Source organism: Nomascus leucogenys, chromosome 12, assembly GCF_006542625.1.
Source record: "Nomascus leucogenys isolate Asia chromosome 12, Asia_NLE_v1, whole genome shotgun sequence".
Classification (NCBI taxonomy): Eukaryota; Metazoa; Chordata; class Mammalia; order Primates; family Hylobatidae; genus Nomascus; species Nomascus leucogenys.
This window is the reverse complement of record NC_044392.1, coordinates 106,346,540-106,368,773: the sequence shown is the minus strand read 5'-3', so window position 1 is coordinate 106,368,773 and position 22,234 is coordinate 106,346,540. Positions and strand designations below refer to the sequence as shown.

Below are 22,234 nucleotides of genomic sequence, written 5' to 3'. Positions count from 1 at the left end.
AAGCCCCTTAGGAAACCATCAGATTCTTGTGAGAACTCCCTCATAGCAAGAGAAGAGTAGCATGGGGTAACTGCCCCCATGATTCAATTACCTCCCAGTGGGTCCCTCCCACCACATGTGGGGATTATGGGAATTACAATTTGAGATGAGATTTGGGTGGGCACACAGCCAAACGATATCACCATGGCATCATGGCTTATTGTTTACATGTTCGCACATCTGTATCCTATACTATATTCATGACTACTTTTTGTATTTTTGGTAGAGACGGGGTTTCACCATGTTGGCCAGGCTGGTCTCAAACTCCTGACCTCATGATCCACCCGCCTCAGCCTCCCAAAGTGCTGGGATTACAGGCGTGAGCCACCGCGCCCGGCCTAAACCACAATATTAATGGTGTTTATATCTGGGGATATAATTGTAGGTGATTTTAGTTTTTCTCGTTTAATTATATTTTTAGAATTTCCTTAGTAAACATGTATTATTTTTCAAAGAAAAGATTTTTAATGAGTTGGTTATTCAATACAAAGTATTCTTCACCATATTGGCCAGGCTGGTCTTGAACTCCTGACCTCATGATCCGCCTGCCTTGGCCTCCCAAAGTGCTGGGATTACAGGCGTGAGCCACTGTGCCCGGCCTGGACTTCAGTTTCTTGATCTATAAAATGTGAATGGTGACATATACCTTGCTGGTTGTTATGAAGATCAGAGACAGTGTATCTAAAGCACATGGCAGCATGTCTGAATATAGGAGGTCCTCAAGAAATAGTAGCTATTAATTTTAGCAAAGTATGGCATAAGCCTTTAGCTAGGGTGATTGTGAAATTTTTGAAATACCTGAAATTGTGCCTGTTCTTTCCTACGAAAAGAACTATAGCATTTTACTACTTATTGGAATTGTCCATTAATTCATCCAGCACTTGCTGAGTAGTAACCATGTAACAGTCTCTGTTAGGTGCTGGGATACAAACATAAATAGGACATGGCTCTGCTGTCTAAAGAAGTCATGAATAGTACAATTTTTGTACTAAAAATACAAAAATTAGCCGGGCATGGTGGCACGTGCCTGTAGTCCCAGCTACTCAGGAGGCTGAGGCAGGAGAATCGCTTGAACCTGGGAGGCGGAGATTGCAGTGAGCCAAGATTGTGCCATTGCACTCCAGCCTGGGAGTCACAGTGACACTCCATCTCAAAAAAACAAAAAGAAAGAAACTGAAGTCCACAGATTACACGTCTGCAAGCGGCACAGCCAGGACTAAGTCAAGGCTCCCAATTCACAACTGTACTTTGCATTCCGTACCTCCTTTCTTTCTGACCCTGTGAGTGGGAGGAGCCCTGTAGGGCCAGAGCTCCTCTTAGAACCATAGAATTGGTCCCCTTAGGGTCCCATTTCCCGCACTGCATAGACAAAAGTGAATTCACCTTGTTCTTGAGCACAGCTGCCCAGGAGCTGTGGGTAAGGCCCAGAGGGCCCATACACCAATTAGGGTTTTGAAATGTTCATTGATGACAACTCAGTCACAGGACTCCCTAACTTTTCAGGTAAAGCCAACTGGATGGCGTTTGTGGCACCAAGCATTTGCATTGCTATCATCGTGGTGGGCGTTTTCTCAACGCATTACTTCCAGCAAAAGTGAGTTGGTTACACCTACCAAGTGGGTAAATGAGGCTTTTAAAAAATGATAATAGCTGTTGCTGCCATGGGTTAGGGAAATGGACACTCTCACACATTCCTGGTGAGAGACTAAACTTATTTAACCACTTTGGGTGACAGTATGTGTCAAATCCTTAAAAATATATCTTTTGATCTAATAATCTCTAACTAGAAATGTATTATATATATTTTCTTTTTCAAAAATTTTTTTTTGAAAGAGAGTTTTGCTCTTGTCACCCAGGCTGAAGTGCAATGGTGTGATTTCAGCTCACTGCAACCTCCACCTCCTGGGTTCAAGCGATTGTCCTGCCTCAGCCTCCCAAGTAGCTGGGATTACAGGTGCCCACCACCACGCCCAGCTAATTTTTTTTATTAGAGACGGGGTTTCATGATGTTGGCCAGGCTGGTCCCGAACTCCTGACCTCACGTGATCCACCTGCCTCAGCCTCCCAAAGTGCTGGGATTACAGGCATGAGCCCTGGCGCCCAGCCTATTCTATTATAGATGTCTGCAGATATTTAGTGGAAAATATGTTCACTGAAATAATTTTCAGAAAAGAAAAATATTTTAGACAACCTAAATGCCCAATGATAAGCGATTGGTTAACTAAATCCTGATATATCTTGTACTATAACATATTATGTGTCCATGAAAGATGATGTCGAAATTAAATAGTATGGCAGGCCGGGCACAGTGGCTCATACCTGTAATCCCAGCACTTTGGGAGGCTGAGGTGAGCAGATCACGAGGTCAGGAGATGGAGACCATCCTGACCAACATGTTGAAACCCCATCTCCACTAAAAATACAAAAATTAGCTGGGTGTGGTGGCACAAGCCTGTAGTCCCAGCTGAGACTCAGGAGGCTAAGGCAGGAGAATTGCTTGAACCTGGGAGGCGGAGATTGCAGTGAGCCGAGATCGCACCACTGCACTCCACCCTGGCAACAGAGCAAGACTGTCTCAAAAAAAAAAAAAAGAAATCAAATGGTATGAACAACATTTACCATGTTCCATTTAAAAGGCAGCCTGCCAAACAATATGTACTTTCATTTCTTAAAAACAGTGCATACACACAGATGCAAATGTAAGATATATCAGTTTGCATTAAATTTGGTTATATATAATATAAAAGCCAAAATAACGTGACTGAGCCTGGGCATGGTGGCTCATGCCTGTAATCTCAGCACTTTGGGAGGCCGAGGCAGGCAGATCACCTCAGGTCAGGAGTTCAAGACCAGCCTGGACAGCATGGTGAAACTGTCTCTACTGAAAATACAAAAATTAGTCAGCCATGGTGGTGCACACCTGTAGTCCAGTATTCAGGAGGCTGAGGCATGAGAATCACTTGAACCTGGGAGGCAGAGGTTGTAGTAAGTTGAGATTGCGCCACTGCACTTCAGCCTAAAAGAGCAATAAGAACAAAAAAAACACTGTGGTCTTTCCTTGGAGGTAGAGCTACAAGAAAAGAAAACAAAACTGTGGTACTTTAGCCAAGTGCATTGTCGTCCTAATAAATCTGGGTCCTCGTCCTAAGAAGGAGGGAAAATGAATATTGGGTGGCAATTAGTCTCTGCCCCAAGGATATAAACCACAGTATTTTTGCTTTGTTTTGAGACAGAGTCTCACTCTGTCGCCCAGGCTGGAGTGCAGTGGCGTGATCTCGGCTCACTGCAGCCTCTGCTTCCTGGGTTCAAGCGATTCTCCTGCCTCAGCCTCCCAAGTAGCTGGGACTACAGGTGCCCGCCACCACGCCCAGCTACTTTTTGTATTTTTGGTAGAGACGGGGTTTCACCATGTTGGCCAGGCTGGTCTCAAACTCCTGACCTCATGATCCACCCGCCTCAGCCTCCCAAAGTGCTGGGATTACAGGCGTGAGCCACCGTGCCCGGCCTAAACCACAATATTAATGGTGTTTATATCTGGGGATATAATTGTAGGTGATTTTAGTTTTTCTCGTTTAATTATATTTTTAGAATTTCCTTAGTAAACATGTATTTTTTTTCAAAGAAAAGATTTTTAATGAGTTGGTTATTCAATACAAAGTTTTCTTCAAATGCTGTGTAAAGTAAGAGAAGAGGTCAAAATAAAACTAACTCAAAGTCATTCTACCAGCCATTGAACTTGTCTAACAGTCTGTACATTGATTGAAGATCTAATGTGTGATAGATACTTCAAAGCGAAGCTGTCTTTGGGTAGACTTTGAAAAAGTTTAATTCAAAAGGAGTCAGCTAGGATCACATGCATCCTCTTCATGGAAATGGTGAAGATCAGTTACAGTGCAGGCTAAACTGTCTTTAAAAAAAAAAAAAAAAAGAGGACCCAAAGTACAGTGGCTTAAGTAATACTTTATTTATCTTCCATATAACGGCCCTGAGGTAACGTATCCAGATTGGTGGGCAGCTGTGCTCCATAGTTATCTGGGGACTCAGTTTTCTTCCATCTTTTTGGCATACCATCCCCTAGGTATTGTCTTCATCTGCATGATCTCTGAGATCACAGACACTTCTGCTCATATTTCTCTGGAGAAAACCTAGTCACGTGGCCACATCTCTTACTTCAAAAGGTTAAATTGTAAAGCACACTTTAAAAAAAAAAAAAAAATCAAAGCTTATCAAAGCCAAGTCTTTAAAAATGTTTCATATTGTTCATGAACTTTAAAAAAAATAAGTCACATGCATTTATAAGAAATGTTTTTAGGATTTTTCCTTCTACATCATAAAAGACCTATATTTCCTCTTATTGCCAAATACAACCACTGTTAATAGATATTTCAGATATTTCCCATAATAGTTTTTTCTTGGCATTTTTAACATGGTTGTGTTCAAGCTATTTATACCATTTTGAATCCTGTCTTTTTTTCAACTGTTCGCATAATTTACCTGTCATTATAAACTCTTTGTAAATATTCTAATTAGCTAAATAGTAACGGTAGGGAACATGTCATCTTCAATGCTTGGCAGGTAGCATTGTGCCGGTCACATATTAGGGGTTCAATCAGTATTTGTTGAATGAATGCATAGCTGGATAGTGATAGAAGATTGCTAAATATTAGGTTGATCAAAAGTTCCATGGTTTATTTAGCAAACCCCAAGTGGCTGTGTTGTAATTTCACAGAAGACTACCCTAGCCTTGGACGATAAATCATCTTTGTCTTTCAGTGTCTATCTTTTATTTGCATACAAAAGCAGCCTTTACACTGAAGTTACTGCACTGAGAACCTGTGCTTCCATGCCACTGTGTGCACACCTAAGCAAATGTCACTGTTTTCTTTATCTATAGGGTATTTGTTCTCCTAGCGGCCCTCAGACCTCAGTGGTGTAGCAGAGAAATTCCAGATCCAGCAAATAGCACTTGTGCTAAGAAATATCCCATTGCGGAGGTAAGGTATCATTCCTCTGTGGTCAGTCAGTGCATCTAAGATTTCCACTGTAGTTACGAGGAAGCCTGGGTGCTGAGACCCTATGGTTGAGCTTAAGTTATTCATGCTAAGCTACCACTGAGTCTTCACTCTCATTTTTCTTCCTGAACTTAAGAGAAACCATGCACAGGAATCTTCTGAAGTTTACGATCATAAGACTAAAACCCCCTAGCTTTTTATTCCTCAGTATGCCTCACATTCCCCTTCTCACCAAACTGCTCTCCTGTTCTCGTCACCTAACTTATTTCAAAAGAAGAAAGCAAACTTTTTTTTTTTTTGCCATTTGTTGAGTACTAGCCTGAGCATTGACTCATCCAAACTTCAAGAGAATTGAAGATTTTGATTTTCCTGTCTAAGCATAGAAAAGATAAATAGAACCCATACTATTTTGGTTTGGGCAAGAAGCCAGTACATCATTCCACTGTGCAAAGAAAAGGTTTTAAAGGAGAGGTTGATCAGCTGGCAGATAGATGATAGAGGGGAGAGTAAAGGAAGTGAAGGGAACTGCTGCAGCCCAGGAAAGGTGAGAAAGCTCACAGTGGGCAAGATGGGCCATCCCTGGTGGAGGGTCTGGAAGTTGAAAGCATCTGAATATGAAGACTACATTTAAGGGGAGAAATAGGAGAGAGAAGCAGCAAGCCAATATTCCTCCCATCGCCTGCGGCTTTGACAGCTCCAGGCACCCTTTCCAAGACCTTATAACACTTCTCGCTCAAGATGCTTCTCTCCAACTACTGAGTATGTTCTGTTATCCACACCCTTCCTCAGGCCAGAAGCCAGCGTTCCATAGTCCCAGCCTCCACTCAAAAAAAAAGAGTGGATCCCAGCCACAGCTTCTTTAGGCATTTAAGTCACTACAGTTTAGTGCCTTTCAAGTCAAGCCCGGAGGCCACCCTTGCCTCTGCCACTTACTATGTGTGTGACTCTTGGGCAACTTGCCCAACGATCTGAGCCCAAGTTTCAGCCTCAATAAAACAGGAGTTGACAATATCATTCTTACTCACCACCGTGAGGATTAAATAAGATGCCATGTAAAGCACATGGGTCATATAAGACAAAGATCATTCACTTTCTTCCCAAGAAGACCCATACTTTAAGTCTCCTCTGAGGAATTTCATCCCTATTAAGTTACAACAGCAAAAATAGTGATAATAACAGCAGTGAGTGTGTGTGTGTGTGTGTGTGTGTGTATATATATACACACACACAAACTGCTGTTTTATATATATATATACAAACTGCTGTTATCACTATTTTATATCTATAATATACAGGTTATGTAATTATATATTTTATATATTCTGTCATATAATATATAATTATATAGTAATATTATACATTCATTATTATAATTTAGATATATTTATCTTCTATGTACCAGGCACTTTTGAAAACATTTTCATACATTAACATTTAACCCATAAACATCTTTATGAAGTCATATGTTTTTTTTTTTTTTTTTTGAGACAGAGTCTTGCTCTGTCGCCCACGCTGGAGTGCAGTGGTGCAATATCAGCTCACTGCAAGCTTTGCCTTCCAGGTTCACGCCATTCTCCTGCCTCAGCCTCCCAAGTAGCTAGGACTACAGGCGCCTGCCATCACGCCCGGCTAATTTTTTTTTTTTGTATTTTTAGTAGAGACGGGGTTTCACCGTGTTAGCCAGGATGGTCTCGATCTCCTGACCTTGTGATCCGCTCGCCTCGGCCTCCCAAAGTGCTGGGATTATAGGCGTAAGCCACCGTGCCCGGCATGAGGTTGTATGATTATCTTCATTTTCCACATGAGGAAACTGAGGCACAGAGGACTACGTAACTTGCCCAATGTTAGTCAGCGAGTAAATGGTGGAGCCTGGACTCATATCCAAGCAGGATGTGCTGCCCATCATTGCACTATACATTTTAAAGGATCTTTAAACACGGGGTGAGGAGAGAGTTTCTAGCAGTCTACACCTCTGAGCTGAAGAGACTTATTAGAGAAAGACAGGAGGAAGGTGATGGAAATTGGTATACATATGCCCAAAGTTATGTAGCATAAGCGTATCCATTGCAGCATTATCAATAGAAGCAAAAACTCGGGCATAACGTAAAGGTGCACCAGGATGCAAATTAAACATTTTGGGTACATCCATACAATAGGGTATTAGGCAAAAACTAAAAAAATGAGATAGATAGATCTATATGTGCCTAAAGATCTACAAGATACTTAAAAGTAAAAAGAGCAATATTTATCACAATTGCCTAAGTGGGTTTATTTATATAAAAATGAGGGCGATTTTACACTCAAACATCTGCAGCATGGGCACAGGATATTTCTGGAAGCCGACTATGATACATATGAAACGGATAAATGGTGGTTGCCTCCAGGGGAAGAGTTGAGAGTATGAGGGCCACTTAACTTTCATTACATAGTCTCTTTGAACTTTTAGATATCCTTTTTTTTGTGGGGGGAAAGAGTCTCGCTCTGTCGCCCAGGCTGCAGTGCAGTGGCACTATCTTGGCTCACTGCAAGCTCCGCCTCTCAGGTTCACGCCATTCTCCTGCCTCAGCCTCCTGAGTAGCTGGGACTGCAGGCGCCCGCCACCACGCCCGGCTAATTTTTTGTATTTTTTTAGTAGAGATGGGGTTTCACCATGTTGGCCAGGCTGGTCTTGAACTCCTGACCTCAAGTGATCCACCCGCCTCAGCCTCCCAAAGTGTTGGGAGTACAGGCGTGAGCCACCACACCCGGCCTGGAATATCTTAAGAAAACTATGTGCATATAATTTTTTTGCAAAAATAACCAATGAATTAGAAAATTTTAAAAATGAAGCAGCTTAAATATGGCCTCTAGGATGAAGGCCTTCAGATGGCCTTAGAACCCCATGTGGCTTGACCCTTGAAGGAGGTGGACTCTTTTTAGAAAGCAAACTGCTCTCCAGGTGCCAGGCAGAGGCAGACAACAGAAACACAATAAATAGTGTGTTCTCCCCTCCTAGCAAATGTGCTTTGAGCTCTCAGGCCTTCCCTCCCCCTACTGTTTCTTAAGATGTGGCTACACCACCATGTGCCCTAAAGCTCTGAAGGAAAAGGCCAAATCATAAAGGGGATGGCTGGAGTGTTATCCAGCTTGTAAAAGCTTAAAATAGTGTCCATGAGGTTCCTGAACCGATAGTGGTTTAAGAGGCCTGCCCCCGAGGACTTGGCAGCCAGAGGGCCCGCTTTGTAAAAGCCGTGAGAAGCGGCCTCAGTATTGCCGTTGCTCTCCTGATGGCAGAGCAAACACCTCACCTTGTGAAAACGACAAGCCATTTCCGCACAGGGTGTCATCTTTCCCACATCTGTGGTAGCAGCACTTTGGCGGCTCAGCTTCCCAGAGCTGCCAGCTGTGTTCCGAGCCAGACCAACGTGCCAGGGCCAGTTTGGGTAGTGATCAGAAAAGAGCAGTCTCCCCGAAGTGAAACAGACACACATCCTCTAGCTTGGCGGGGCCCTTTGTGGAAATCTGTTCTGAGACAGTGCCATTGTTCACTTTCCTGACACTTGCCATGTCCAAGGCAAGGGGGGGGATGTAAGAAGAAGATCCAGACCAAACCCCTCTTGCACAACTTGTCATTGGACAAATGAGAGAACGGAGACCCCAGAGAGATTGACTGGTTTTTCCTAGGCTACCATGCTGGAGTTGGGACTAGTCCCCAGGGTGTGCCTCATCCCATGGCTATTTCTTATCATCCTACTTCTCCTGTAAGACCTGGTCCCTGTGCACACATGGCTTACAGACATGTAAAAAAGAGTGACAGCACAAAGTATCACATGCCAAGAACCTAACGGTGGTTTCTTCACTGAACAGTCACCAGGGGCCTCATGGAAGGAGAAGGTGCGAAGCAGGGGACAGTGGGAAGTACACACAAGCAGGGTGAAGGCTGGCAGTGGAAGCAAAAGTGTGTGGGGCACTGAGAGAAGGGCGTGATTAGTAAGACCGGGACAGTGGCTGAAAGAGCAGCTTCTGAAGAGAAAGACAGGGAGGTGCAGGAAGGGCAGGAACCAATTGCCAGGCCAATGCTGGAATCTTGACTGCATGTAAGCCAAGTCAGTAGAGGCTCTGGACCCTCTGCTTGGGAAAGGTCAGGCAGCCAGTGTGTAGGATTGTTTCTAGGATGCAGAGACCCCAATTAAATCCCAGTTTTTTAAAAATGTGAATAAAGTGCCAAGGACTTGGACTCAGGAATTGGCAGCAAGTTCGGAAAGGAAAGAGATAGGACATGGAAGAGCTGGTCACCGGCAGAATGCTAAGAGAAAATGAGAGAATTAATTAAGTAACAAAAGTATAAGCTAATCTTGTCTGTTACAAACAAAATTAGCTAAAGGCAAAAAAAGATGAAAATTTATTCTAAAAATGTTATTCCAAAGCAGTCTTTCCTAAAAGCAGATGTGACAAGGAATATTACCTTGCCTGAAACCTTTCAGTAGTTCTCTCAAGGCACAAACACCCTTGCATCACTTAAAAGGCCCTGTGTGATGTGACCGCCTCCTGTTTCTGAAGCCTCAGGTTACCAGTCATAAGAAATAACTAGCAGGTTCCAAAATACACCAGTCCTCCTTGCCAGCACCTCCCTACCTGAAAAACACCACACATCTCTCAGGACTCAGCTCAGCTCTCGTGTCCCTTCATCACCTGTTCAGTGTGATCCTAAAGGCTTCACTGCCTCCTCCCCAAGACAGAAGCAGTCTCAGCCTTTCCTTTGCATCTCCGGTGCCCTCTGTCCTCGAGGAAAAGCAGGTAGTACAGCTTGGTTCACATTAGAAACGGGGCTGGGCATGGTGGCTCACACCTGTAATCCCAGCACTTTGGGAGGCCGAGGTGGGTGGATCACTTGAGGTCAGGAGTTCGAGACCAGCCTGGCTAACATGGTGAAACCCTGTCTCTACTAAAAATATAAAAATTAGCCAGGTATGGTGGCACACGCCTATAATCCCAGCCACTCGGGAGGCTGAGAATTGCCTGAACCCGGGGGGCGGAGATTACAGGGAGCCAAGATCATGCCGCTGCACTCGAGCCTGGGTGACAGAAGGAGACTTTGTCTCAAGAAAAAAAAAAAAAGAAGGAAACAGGTTGAAGGTTGAGCAGGGCAGTGAATCACTCACTGGCTGGGGGTTGAGAGGAGTCTCCGGCTTCCGCCCCTTTGCCTCCCCAACAATGTTAACTGTTTTTCTTACCTCGCAAACTCCAGTGCCCACCATGTTCCAGCCAGGGCTGAGGAGACAGTGCAGGTTGTGAGGCATTTGGGAACCCTGGAGAAATAGGTTGTTAGGTCACTTCTACAGCAGTGTGAGCCTCTTCCTCCTCCTTTCTCTCAGGAGAAGACACAGCTGCCCTTGGACAGGCTCCTGATAGACTGGCCCATGCCTGAAGATCCTGAACCGCTGGTCATCAGTGAAGTCCTTCATCAAGTGACCCCAGTTTTCAGACATCCCCACTGCTCCAACTGGCCACAAAGGGAAAAAGGAATCCAAGGTGATCAGGCCTCTGAGAAAGACATGATGCACAGTGCCTCAAGCCCACCACCTCCAAGCGCTCTCCCAGTTGAGAGCAGACAACTGGTGGATCTGTACAAGGTGCTGGAGAGCAAGGACTCTGACCCAAAGCCAGAAAACCCAGCCTGTCCCTGGACGGTGCTCCCAGCGGGTGACCTTCCCACCCACGATGGCTACTTACCCTCCAACACAGATGACCTCCCCTCACATGAGGCGCCTCTCGCTGACTCTCCGGAAGAACTGGAGCCTCAGCACATCTCCCTTTCTGTTTTCCCCTCAAGTTCTCTTCACCCACTCACCTTCTCCTGTGGTGATAAGCTGACTCTGGATCAGTTAAAGATGAGGTGTGACTCCCTCATGCTCTGAGTGGTGAGGCTTGAAGCCTTAAAGTCAGTGTGCCCCCAACCAGCACAGCCTGCCCCAGTTCCCCCAGCCCCGGCTCCAGCAGCTGTCAACTCTGGGTGCCGCCATCAGTCTGGCTGCAGCTAGAGGACAGGCAAGCCAGCTCTGGGGAAGTCTTAGGAACTGGGAGTTGGTCTTCACCCAGATGCCTCATCTTGCCTTTCCCAGGGCCTTAAAATTACATCCTTCACTGTGTGGACCTAGAGACTCCAACTTGGATTCCTAGTAACCTTCTTGGTATGCTGGCCAGAAAGGGAAATGAGGAGGAGAGTAGAAACCACAGCTCTTAGTAGTTAACGGCATGCAGTCTAGAGGACCATTCATGCAATGACTATTTCTAAAGCACCTGCTACACAGCAGGCTGTACATAGCAGATCAGTACTGTTCAACAGAACTTCCTGAGATGATGGAAATGTTCTACCTCTGCACTCACTGTCCAGTACATTAGACACTAGGCACATTGGCTATTAATCACTTGGAATGTGTTTAGCTTGGCGGAGGAATTAAATTTTGATTGTAAATTTAAATCGCCACACATGGCTAGTGGCTACTGTATTGGAGAGCACAGCTCTAGATGGCTCCTAGATTATTGAGAGCCTTCAAAACAAATCAACCTAGTTCTATAGATGAAGACATAAAAGACACTGGTAAACACCAATGTAAAAGGGCCCCCAAGGTGGTCATGACTGGTCTTATTTGTAGAAGTCTAAGAATGTACCTTTTTCTGGCCGGGTGCAGTGGCTCACGCCTGTAATCCCAGCACTTTGGGAGGCTGAGGCAGGCGGATCATGAGTTCAGGAGATCGAGACCATCCTGGCTAACAGGGTGAAACCCCATCTCTACTAAAAATATAAAAAAAAAAAAATTAGCTGGGCGTGATGGCGGGCACCTGTAGTCCTAGCTACTCAGGAGGCTGAGGGAGGAGAATGACATGAACCGGGGAGGTGGGGCTTGCAGTGAGCCACTGCACTCCAGCCTGGGCAACAGAGCAAGACTCTGTCTCTAAAAGAAAAAAAAAAAAAAAAAGAATGTACCTTTTTCCTAGATTTGCTGGTTTATTGTTTTATTTTGGCTTCATCCTCTTTCAGCAAATCAAGGGCAGCTGGATGGTGAAGACCTATGGTAAACTCACCATAGTACCATAGTACCTTGGGCAACCCAGCCTCCCACTCTGAATCTCGGGTGTCTTGTAAAAGGCTGGACCAAAGGCTCTCTGACCCCTTGTTTCCTCTCCTTTTTGCTGCAGCAGGCCCTGCCTTCAGGACCAGGGCTGTCTCAGGGTCTAAGACCCCAGCCTCTGAGGTTGTCCTCAGAAGTTGTCTGTCCCCTGTTCCCAAAAGCACAGCTTCATTCCCCGAGAAGATATGGAGCTGGTCCTCTGCCAGCTCAAGTTGAGCCTGGAAGATAACTCTCTTTTCCACAGCATGGACTTGGAACATGATCCATGTTTTGCTCTTTAAAGCTGTGGCCCCTGGCTTGCCACCCTCCCTGGCCCATTGCTGCCTCTGTCTCTTCACCATAGGCACTTCTGCCAAACTAGTGGAGAAAAGTCTTGGTCTAAACTGCTAACAGTGCTCTTCCCTAAAGAACAGGATAAAAGATCCAAAAAAACTTTGTCTTAAATTCCTGTCAAGCCTAGGGTCCACCCCCTACCCCTTCCCACATGAACACTGGAACTGAGATGGCTTCCCCATCATCCTCTGGATTTTCATTTAACAAAGTACTTGTTGCAAATGTGTACTTCTTCCCTAATGTGCGGAACTAGAAACTTGTCCATACATACCCCAGTCCTGTAGAAACAACTGTTCTCGGGCTTTAGGTTTTCCAGGTTTCCCTCAGAGCTCTAGAAACTGAGCGATGGACAGTTGCTCTGCTTCTTCAGGTTGGAACTCTTGATACATCCTCGTTTCCTGAAATTCCAAACTTAACACCTATCATTTTCTCAGGCTTTTTTTTAAAAGTTCCTTCCTTTCTATTTCTATTCCACTCTATTTAGCTATTATTGTGCGGCACCCCCAATGGTTCCTCTCCTCTCAGCATCGCTGTAGCTTGCCTGTACCCAGGACATGCCCTTGACTGGCACAAACCATGACAGACATGCCCTTGACTGGCACAAACCGTGACAGACAAGGCCACCTCCTCAGAAGCGGAACAACCTATTATCTTTTGGCAATGGGAGCTAACTTCACTGTTTTCTTATAATACCTGGTTTTTCCTATCTTTGGTTTCCTTTTGATTACCTCTCATCCATCTCAGCCACTCTTCTCCTCCCCTCCCTCGTGTCTACGACACCCCATTTTACCAAGTCTCCCATTTAACCTCCCCACCCTTTTCTTTCCCTTAAAGTCTCATATGATACTGCAGTCCTCATTTGTCTTCCCAAAAAAAAAAATTTTTTTTTTTTTTTTTTTTTTAAGGAATCCTTCCTTGACTCCTAAAGACTCCTAAGATGCTGAGGCCCCCTCAGCATGATTTCCATGTACTTACTTTCTCTGCTGGACTGCAGACAACTTGAAAGCAGGAACTCTGGCAGTGTTTCCCCAGCACCAGCATCATGCCTGGTCCATAGTAGCTACCAATAAAAAAGTAAGCATCATGAACCCAAAAGTATCTGAGAAAGGTCTCAATTAATTTAAAACGTTTTTATTTTGCCAAGGTTAAGGACACACACATGACACACCCTAAGAAGGTCTGGAGGACATGTGCCCAAAGTGGTTAAGGCACAGCTTGGTTTTGTACATTTTAAGGAGACATAAGACATCAATCAACATATGTTAAGATGTACATTGGTTGGGTCTGGAAAGGCAGGATAACTCAAAGTGGGGGCTTCCAGGTCATAGGTAAATAAGAGACAAAAGGTTGCATATTCTTTTGGGGTTTTGATCAGCCTTTTACTAAATACACAATTTACATGTGAGAAGGAGGTAGCTCAGGTGAACAGAGGGATGACTTTGAGCTCTGCCTATCCTTTGTCCCACACCTGTGAAGATCAGCTATGGCGAAATTCAACAGAACTGTTTCAGAGTAAAGATCTTGAAGCCCTCGTGGGCAAACTGTGAGGAAAGTACGCAGTTTTGGTGGGGAGAAGGGGAATAAAATGGGAGGCGGGAGTATCACCTGCCACTGCTTTGTCTTATTCTTTCTATTCCAGAAGCCAGCCCATCTGTGCCCATTTCCTCCTTATTGGAACAATTGTTTGCATTCGTTCATTTTCCTTCCCAAACCCCATTCTCTCCCATTTGTTGACAGCACCATTGTGATGCATGGTGGGGTGTTTCTCGTTTTAAAGACGTATTTGAGCATGTCTTTGGCAGCTCACTCTGCCAGATACGGTGTCCTCTTTCCATGAATAACAGAAGTTGGGTAACTCTGTTCTGCCATTGCCCCAAGGGGTTTTCACAATCTGCCCTTCTCCCCACTGCCTCCCACCACTAGTAAAAACCCCAGACCAAGTTGCTAGGTTCACCAGATCTAGGTGATACTCACCAACATACAGCTAGGCTTTCATTCCTCAGGAAAATTGCAATTTTGTGGTCTTATAATGATATATATTGGTTTCCATCCACGGTTGCGGGCTCCTGATGTCAGAGGTGTTTGAACCAGAGCAACTCCATCTTGAATAGAGGCTGGGTAAAATAAGGCGGAGACCTACTGGGCTGCACTCCCCGCAGGTTAGGCATTCTTAGTCACAGGATGAGATAGGTTGGCACAAGGTAAGTCACAAAGACCCTGCTGATAAAAGAGGTTGTGGTAAAGAAGCCAGACAAAACCCACCAAAACCAAGATGGTGACGAAAGTGACCTCTGGTCATCCTCATGCTTATTATATGCTAATTATAATACATTAGCATGCTAACAGACACTCCCTCCATGACAGTTTACAAGTGCCAAGGCAACGTCAGAAAGTTACCCTATAGGGTCTAAAAGGGGGAGAAACTCACAGCTCTGGGAACTGCCTACTCCTTTCCTGGAAAACTCATGAATAATTCACCTCTTGTTTAACATATAATCAAGAAATAACTCGGGCCAGGCATGGTGACTCACGCCTGTAATCCCAGCACATTGGGAGGCTGAGGTAGGTGGATCACCTGAGGTGTCAGGAGTTCCAGACCAGACTGGCCAACATGGTGAAACCCCATCTCTACTAAGAATACAAAATTAGTCAGGCGTAGTGGCATGCGCCTCTAATCCCAGCTACTCAGGTGGCTGAGACAAGAATTGCTTAGAACCCGGGAGGCGGAGGTTGCAGTGAGCCGAGATTGCACCATTGCACTCCAGCCTGGGCAACAAAGTGAGACTCTGTCTCAAAAAAACAAACAAACAACAACAAAACTGTAAGTATGCTCAATTGAGCAGCCCACGCTGTTGCTCTATGGAGTAGCCATTCTTTCATTCCTTTACTTTCTTAATAAACTTACTTTCGCTTTACTCTATGGTTTCATCTCAAATTCTTTCTTGCTCAAGATCCAAGAATCCCCTCTTGGGGTCTGGATGGGGACTCCATCCATTGTTATGGATGTCCCATAACAATAACTCCTGTAGCCCTCCTTAGTCTTTTGCTATGTTGGGTGTGTCAGGCCTCAGGGGCCGGCCTCTGACCTTCTCCTACCCTCCTTTCACTCTAACATTCCCCTGCCTTTCCAATTGTGAGTCTTAAGACCCTCCCATTAGAGGGTCCCACCCATACCCTGGGAGAAGGAATGCTGATGTCATGAAGCTTCCATAAAAACCCAAGAGGGCCAGGCGCGGTTGGCTCACACCTGTAATCCCAGCACTTTGGGAAGCCAAGGTGGGTGGATGACTCTAGACCAGGAGTTTGAGACTAGCCTGGCTAATATGGCAAAAACCCCATTTCCACTAAAAATACAAAAATTAACCAAGCATGGTGGCACATACCCATAATCTCGACTACTTGGAAGGGTGGAGCATGAGAATCGCTTGAACTCGGGAGGTGGAGGTTGTGGTGAGCCAAGATCATGCCACTGCACTCCAGCCTGGGCGACAGGGCAAGACTGTCTTAAAAAACAACAAAAAGCAAAACCCAAGAGGACTGGATCCAGACAGCGTGAGAGCATCCACATAGCTGAACATGTGGAGATTCCAAAAAGGTGGCGCATGGGAGCTCCACGCCCCTTCCCCCATTCCTTGCACTACATATCTCTTTATCTGTATCCTTTGGAATAAACCAAAGTTGTTTCTAGGAGTTCTGTGAGCTGCTCCAGTCAATTAATCAAACCCAAAGAGGGGGCTGTGGGAACAACTTGAAGCTGATCGGTCAGAAGTTCCAGGGGGTTAGGGTTGGGACAGTCTTGGCGACTGAGCCCGCAACTTGTGGGATCTGACACTATCTCTGGGTTCCCAATGCCCAGAATAGTGTTGGCACTGAATTAGAGGACACCCAGATGACGTCTGCTGCTTGGTGTGGGGAAACACCCCCTGACATCCACCATCTGGTCACAGAAGTTGCTTCTGTATTTAGTTGTGGTCTGAGAGTAAAGCCCAGCTAATTTTTGTATTTTTTGTAGAGACAGGGTTTTGCAATGTTGCTCAGGCTGGTCTCAAACTCCTAAACTCAAGTGATTCCCCTGCCTCGGCCTCCTCAAGTGCTGGGACTACAGATGTGAGCCACCGCACCCAGCCCTTGAGTTCATTCTTAATGAATTCATGGAAATCCTCACCGTCAACTGTGAGATTCTCACCATGAGTATCTTTGAAGGACCCCTCTTTCCCTGAAGCCAGAGATTTTATTTTCTGGGTTTCTGTCTACCTTGTAGGCAATAGGAAAATTAAACTGGTGTTAGCTTTTTTCTCTTCCTCCTTCTCTTCACATTGTCCCAATTTTTCAGCTTCCAGTAATAGCCTTTCAGCTTCAGCATTAAATCACCAATCCCCTGAGGCCTGTGAAAGCAATGCCAAACTAGGCACATTCTATCATAGTCAGCTCCCCGTGTACGATTCTTGGTTTTTCTCCACCAGGTTCTACTCTTTTCAGTCATCTAATGTAGTTGTCACCTGTCCCAATAGCACCACTCAAGCCCTCCCAAGGAGGCATGTTTTCCTCTTCCTAACTTGCAAGACTCATGGAAGTTCACATCATCCACCTTTATGAAAGGCTGACAGGTGAACCCTCATGAGTAAAGCACCTCTCAAGAGATCAGAGGGTCTTCTTCCCACCCTAAAAAAAGATACGAAATTCAATCAATCTGCTGGCTGATGGAAATAAATTGGATCATTACATCACAGCCTAATTAGAATGAATTTCCAAAATAGATTAAAGCCTTGCAAAACTCACACACACACACACACACACACAAATATTTGCAACAGGTCAGGCATGGTGGCTCATGTCTGTAATCCCAGAACTTTGGGAGGCAGAGGTGGGCGGATCACTTGAGATCAGGAGTTCAAGACCAGCCTGGCCAACACAGAGAAACCCTGTCTCTACTTTAAAAAAAAAAAAAAAAAAAATTAGCTGGGCATGGTGGGCACCTGTAATCCCGGCTACTCAGGAGGCTGAGGCATGAGAATTGCTTCAACCTGGGAGGCGGAGGTTGCAGTGAGCCAAGATTGCACCACTGCACTCCATCCTGGGCAATAGAGTAAGACTCCCATCTCAAAAAATAAAAATAAAAATAAATAAAAATCAGGAGTGTAAGTTGGCCCCTTTGTGAAGGGCAGATGGGCAATATTCGATAAAACCTGAATAAGCAACTCCACTCCTACACTATAGCCCAAGGAACAGTATAATTATATTAAACTGAATACAGGATTCCTCAACAGCATTTGATTTTATAAAATGGTGAGGGGCAGGGAGTGAGGGGGAAAAGCCTTAAATGCCCTTCAGTAGAGACCTGGTTAAATCATGATATATCTGTACAATAAAACACTGAATTTCAAGGAATCTAAGACTCCAGCAGTTTTAAGACATCTCATTAGTTTATGTTCTAAGTAGAAAAAAAATGCCAATAAAACTGTAATATGCCATTGATATCTATGATGCACAATTTAACATGTTAATATGCCTGAATTTGGGATGTATCTTAGAATTGATAAAAAGCATTCTATGCAGTTTTGTTTTGTTTTTAGTATAAGCAAGGCCAGGTGCAGTGGCTCATGCCTATGTTCCCAGCTCTTTGGGTGGCCAGGGCCAGAGGATCACTTAAAGCCAGTTCGAGACCAGCCTGGGCAACAACATAGCAAGACCCCACCTCTACCAAGTTTTTTCTTTTTTTTAATTAGTTGGGTATGGTGGCTTATACCTGTAGTCCCAGCTACCTGGGAGGTGGAGGCAGGAGGATCACCTGGGCAAGAGTGAGACCCTCTTTTTTTTTTTTTTGAGACAGAGTCTCGCTCTGTCACCCAGGCTGGAGTGAAGTGGCATAATCTTGGCTCACTGCAAACTCTGTCTCCCGGGTTCAAGTGATTCTCTTGCCTCAGCCTCCCGAGTAGCAGGGATTACAGGTGCCCGCCACCATGCCTGGCTAATTGTTGTATTTTGAGTAGAGGCGGGGTTTCACCATGTTGGCCAGGCTGGCCTCGAACTCCTAACCTCGTGATTCACTCGCCTAGGCCTCCCGAACTGCTGGGATTAAAGGAGTGAGCCACCATGCCTGGCAGACCCTGTCTCTTTAAAAAAATTAAAAAACAAAAGGATATCAATATTTGACATGGAAATGGTCATTTACAAAAGGCTGGATATTTGTAATGACGTCTGGAAAAAATAAGAAAAAGGAAAAAAGGCTCAACAGAATCATTTCACTTTCATAAATCAATGCAAGAAATTGTAAAGAATATACATTAAAATGCTAACCATGGTTACCTCTAGCCATAGTTTTTAACTAAATTTTTGCATTCTTTTAATCACACCTACTCACTACTCTTGTAATTGGATACTCAATAAAATATTACCAATTTCTTTTCAAAGACCTGGGACAGGGGGTCTAGCAACAGATACTGCTGACTACTTTCTTTGTGGCCCTGTCCCATGTTTCTTTTGCCCTCTGCCTTCTGTTTGGCACTTGCATTGACCCTTAGTGCTTCTGTCAGACCAAGAAAAAGCAAAGCACATGACACAATCAAGTGATGTGGGGATGGGAGTGTTAAGGTAGTATTTGAGGTCACCAATCTTTGAAATCCAATGTATGTATAGGCCAGGCGTGGTGGCTCACGCCTGTAATCCCAGCACTTTGGGAGGACGAGGCAGGTGAGTCACTTGAGGTCAGGAGTTCGAGACTAGCCTGGCCAACACAGTGAAACCCTGTCTCTATTAAAAATGAAAAAAAAAAAATTAGCTGGGCATGGTGGCACATGCCTGTAATCCCAACTACTCAGGAGCCTGAGGCAGGAGAATCACTTGAACCCAGGAGGCAGAAGTTGCAATGAGAAGAGATCGTGCGATTGCACTCCAGCCTGGACAGCAGAATGAGACTGTCTCAAAATAAATAAAAATATAATAAGCCAATTTTTGCCAATTCCTATTCTAATAGGAATTGTTAATTATAGTCAATAACACTAACAGTACTTAGTGCATAGAGTTTTTAAGGACTGTAAGTCAGTTCTTACCACCACACAGGTGAGGAAACAAATACAAAGGTTAAATAATAATGGAATTCACACAACTAATACTTTATACCAGACAGTCTAGTTTCAAAGCATAACTTTTAAATACTCTCGAATTCCATTCTATGCAAATTTTGTACAAGTTTACACCAATTGGGATTCTCACTGTAGTTGACTGTAACTGTGATTCTGTACAAAATCTTTGAAGTCTCCAAAAAACCTCTGAAATAAACTCGGACCAAAAAAAGTTACTTTTATGAGGCAACCAAAAACTGGTGTTTCCATACTTCTGAAGTTCTAGTTCATTCTTGGCTCTTGAGAAACCAACCTAAAAAAAAAAGATAAATTTAAAAACAAATTGACACTAGGACAAATCTGGCACTCCTCAATTTGCTAACTTATCTACCCAGCTCATCTAAATCCTATAATACAAGGTACAGGTAGGCCACGAAAAAAGAAGTACCACTCCTTGAAAAGAACTATTTGAAGTAAACTGATAAATGGAGTATTTTGTCATTAATAAAAACATTCTTTTAAACAGGAAGTAACCAGAAAATATGCTCTTCCCTCTTTAATAGAAATATCTAGAACTCCAACCAATTTACTTGACTTTTTCTAAAAATAAAGGCTATTTCTTAAACAAAAAGGAATTAGGGCTGTATTTAACTCAATTTTGTGGCTGAGCTGTTGAAACAAATAAGAGCCTTTCCTTCATTCTGTGGTAAATGGCTCCATACTTTGCTAGTGGTCACTTCTTTTCTTATTTACAAGTGTCAGAACTATTCTAAAGTTGGCTCCTCTGAGACTTCAGTCACATCACTGATACAAACCTCTCATATGCTGCCAAAGGGTCCCTGTAGGTCAATTCAGGCCTCTTCAAGTTCCACAACTTTAAGGAATTCTTCCATCAAGAGACCTTGGCATTGCCCATGCAAGACTATGACAGGTGAGGTTCAAGACACCTTCCCATTTCAGGCGTTTTACCACCTATAGGTAATAGGACCCAAGGAAACACTTCAAGGAAGGGCAGAACACCCACTCACCCTCAGGGCATTTTCACTAGTTAGAAAAACTGTAAAAACACTTACAAAATCGGATGAAAATTAGTAACAAAGAGCATTTCCTTCTTTTCACAACACTTGTTTCCGAAGTTTTTTTTTTTCCAACTCTCATACTTAAATTGACTGGATTCCTTTGCCTTCCTGTAAACACTTCAGAGTCTCTCTAGTTTACCGACTCTAATCTGTCTCTGGCAGAGTAGCTGTAGAGATGGCTTAAAAAGAATTACACCCACTTTTAACCTGCTTGTGAGATTAAAATAATTTGCAAGGATAATCAGTAAGTCATTTCATCAGCTACAGCTGCAATCTTCAAAATTTGTCATCTAAAAATCTGCAGTTATTTTTAAGGTTTAATAACCCTAAGTAGCAAGAGATTGATGATCTTGAAAAAAGGAAACATCCATGCTCTCCTGTAACTGAGAAGTGCTGGTTAAATCACAGTTTATTGGAAATTTTCTCTTAATAAACTGTCAATTTTCTCCTGAAGAGAACCTCTCATGTTGTTTGTATTTTCACTTAGAAGTACTCAGCATACAAAGCATTTCTTAATTCAACATGACTTCCAGGTCTAGCATTTGACTAAAGATGCAAGAGGTCAGTCCAATTGTTAATATTGGATTGTGTATCAACAAAATCTACTGAATTTTGTTGATACACTGTCACTAAGTGCCACTCCATCTTCAACGTATACTGTTATGAACAAAATACAGAGGTCTGAAGCACACACAATATACCTGCCATGTGTATTGATTTGCCTGTGACTAGTGACCAATGAACATCTGCCTTAAGAAAAGCTTTATCCAATCCAGGCTTCCAATATATTCTTCAGAAGATCCTGATTTAGGCTTTAGCACCTAAGTAAAGGCTTGGCAAATATGCAAGAAATATACTATGAAGCTTAGAACACAAAATCAAATTAAAACCAAATTATCTGTAGTTGTTAATGAAAAGTTCTTTTTATAAAAAAAAGTGGAAGTTTCACTAGAAATTCTGAATTTTGATCAGGTTTAGTGGCTCATGCCTGTAATCCCAGCACTTTGGGAGGCTGAAACGGGTGGATCACCTAAGGCCAGGAATTCCAGACCAGTCTGGTCAACATGCCAAGACCCCCCCCCTACCAAAAATACAAAAATTATCTGGGCATGGTAGTGCACACCTGTAATCCCAGCTACCTGAGAGGCTGAAGGATGAGAACTGCTTGAACCCAGGAGGCAGAGGTTGCAGTGAGCCAAGATCATGCCACTGCACTCTAGCCTGGGCAACAGAGCAAGACCCTGTCTCAAAAAACAAAACAGCCAGGCGCAGTGGCTCATGCCTGTAATCCCAGCACTCTGGGAGGTCGAGGCGGGTGGATTACCTGAGGTCAGGACTTCGAGACCAGCCTAGCCAACATAGTGAAACCCCGTCTATTAAAAATACAAAAAGTTAGCCGGGCGTGGTGGCGGGCGCCTGTAATTCTAGCTACTCAGGAGGTTGAGTCAGGAGAATCACTTGAACCCGGGAGGCGGAGGCTGCAGTGAGCCGAGATCGCGCCACTGCACTCCAGCCTGGGCAACAGAGTGAGACTCGTCTCAAAAACAAACAAACAAACAAAAAACACGAAATTATGAATTTTCAGGGTAAGTACACAA

General features: G+C 44.0%; 1 protein-coding gene across 6 annotated transcripts in view; it reads left to right on the top strand.

The window, feature by feature from the left end:
* The window catches only part of IL12RB2 (interleukin 12 receptor subunit beta 2), an 86,024-nt gene extending 74,835 nt beyond the window's left edge, over window positions 1–11,189 (top strand). For 2 of the 6 annotated variants that reach the window (XM_003260164.4, XM_003260163.4), the window contains 3 exons: window positions 1,543–1,633; window positions 4,934–5,033; window positions 10,406–11,189. In XM_003260164.4, coding sequence (XP_003260212.2) covers window positions 1,543–1,633; window positions 4,934–5,033; window positions 10,406–10,948 — 734 coding nt within the window. In that variant the 3' untranslated portion in view covers window positions 10,949–11,189. Of the gene's footprint in view, window positions 1–1,542; window positions 1,634–2,030; window positions 2,124–4,933; window positions 5,034–10,405 lie in introns of all 6 variants that reach the window. The other 4 variants (XR_001114217.2, XM_003260165.4, XM_012500460.2 and 1 more) reach the window with 4 other exon arrangements.
* The last annotated feature ends 11,045 nt before the right edge of the window (window positions 11,190–22,234 follow it).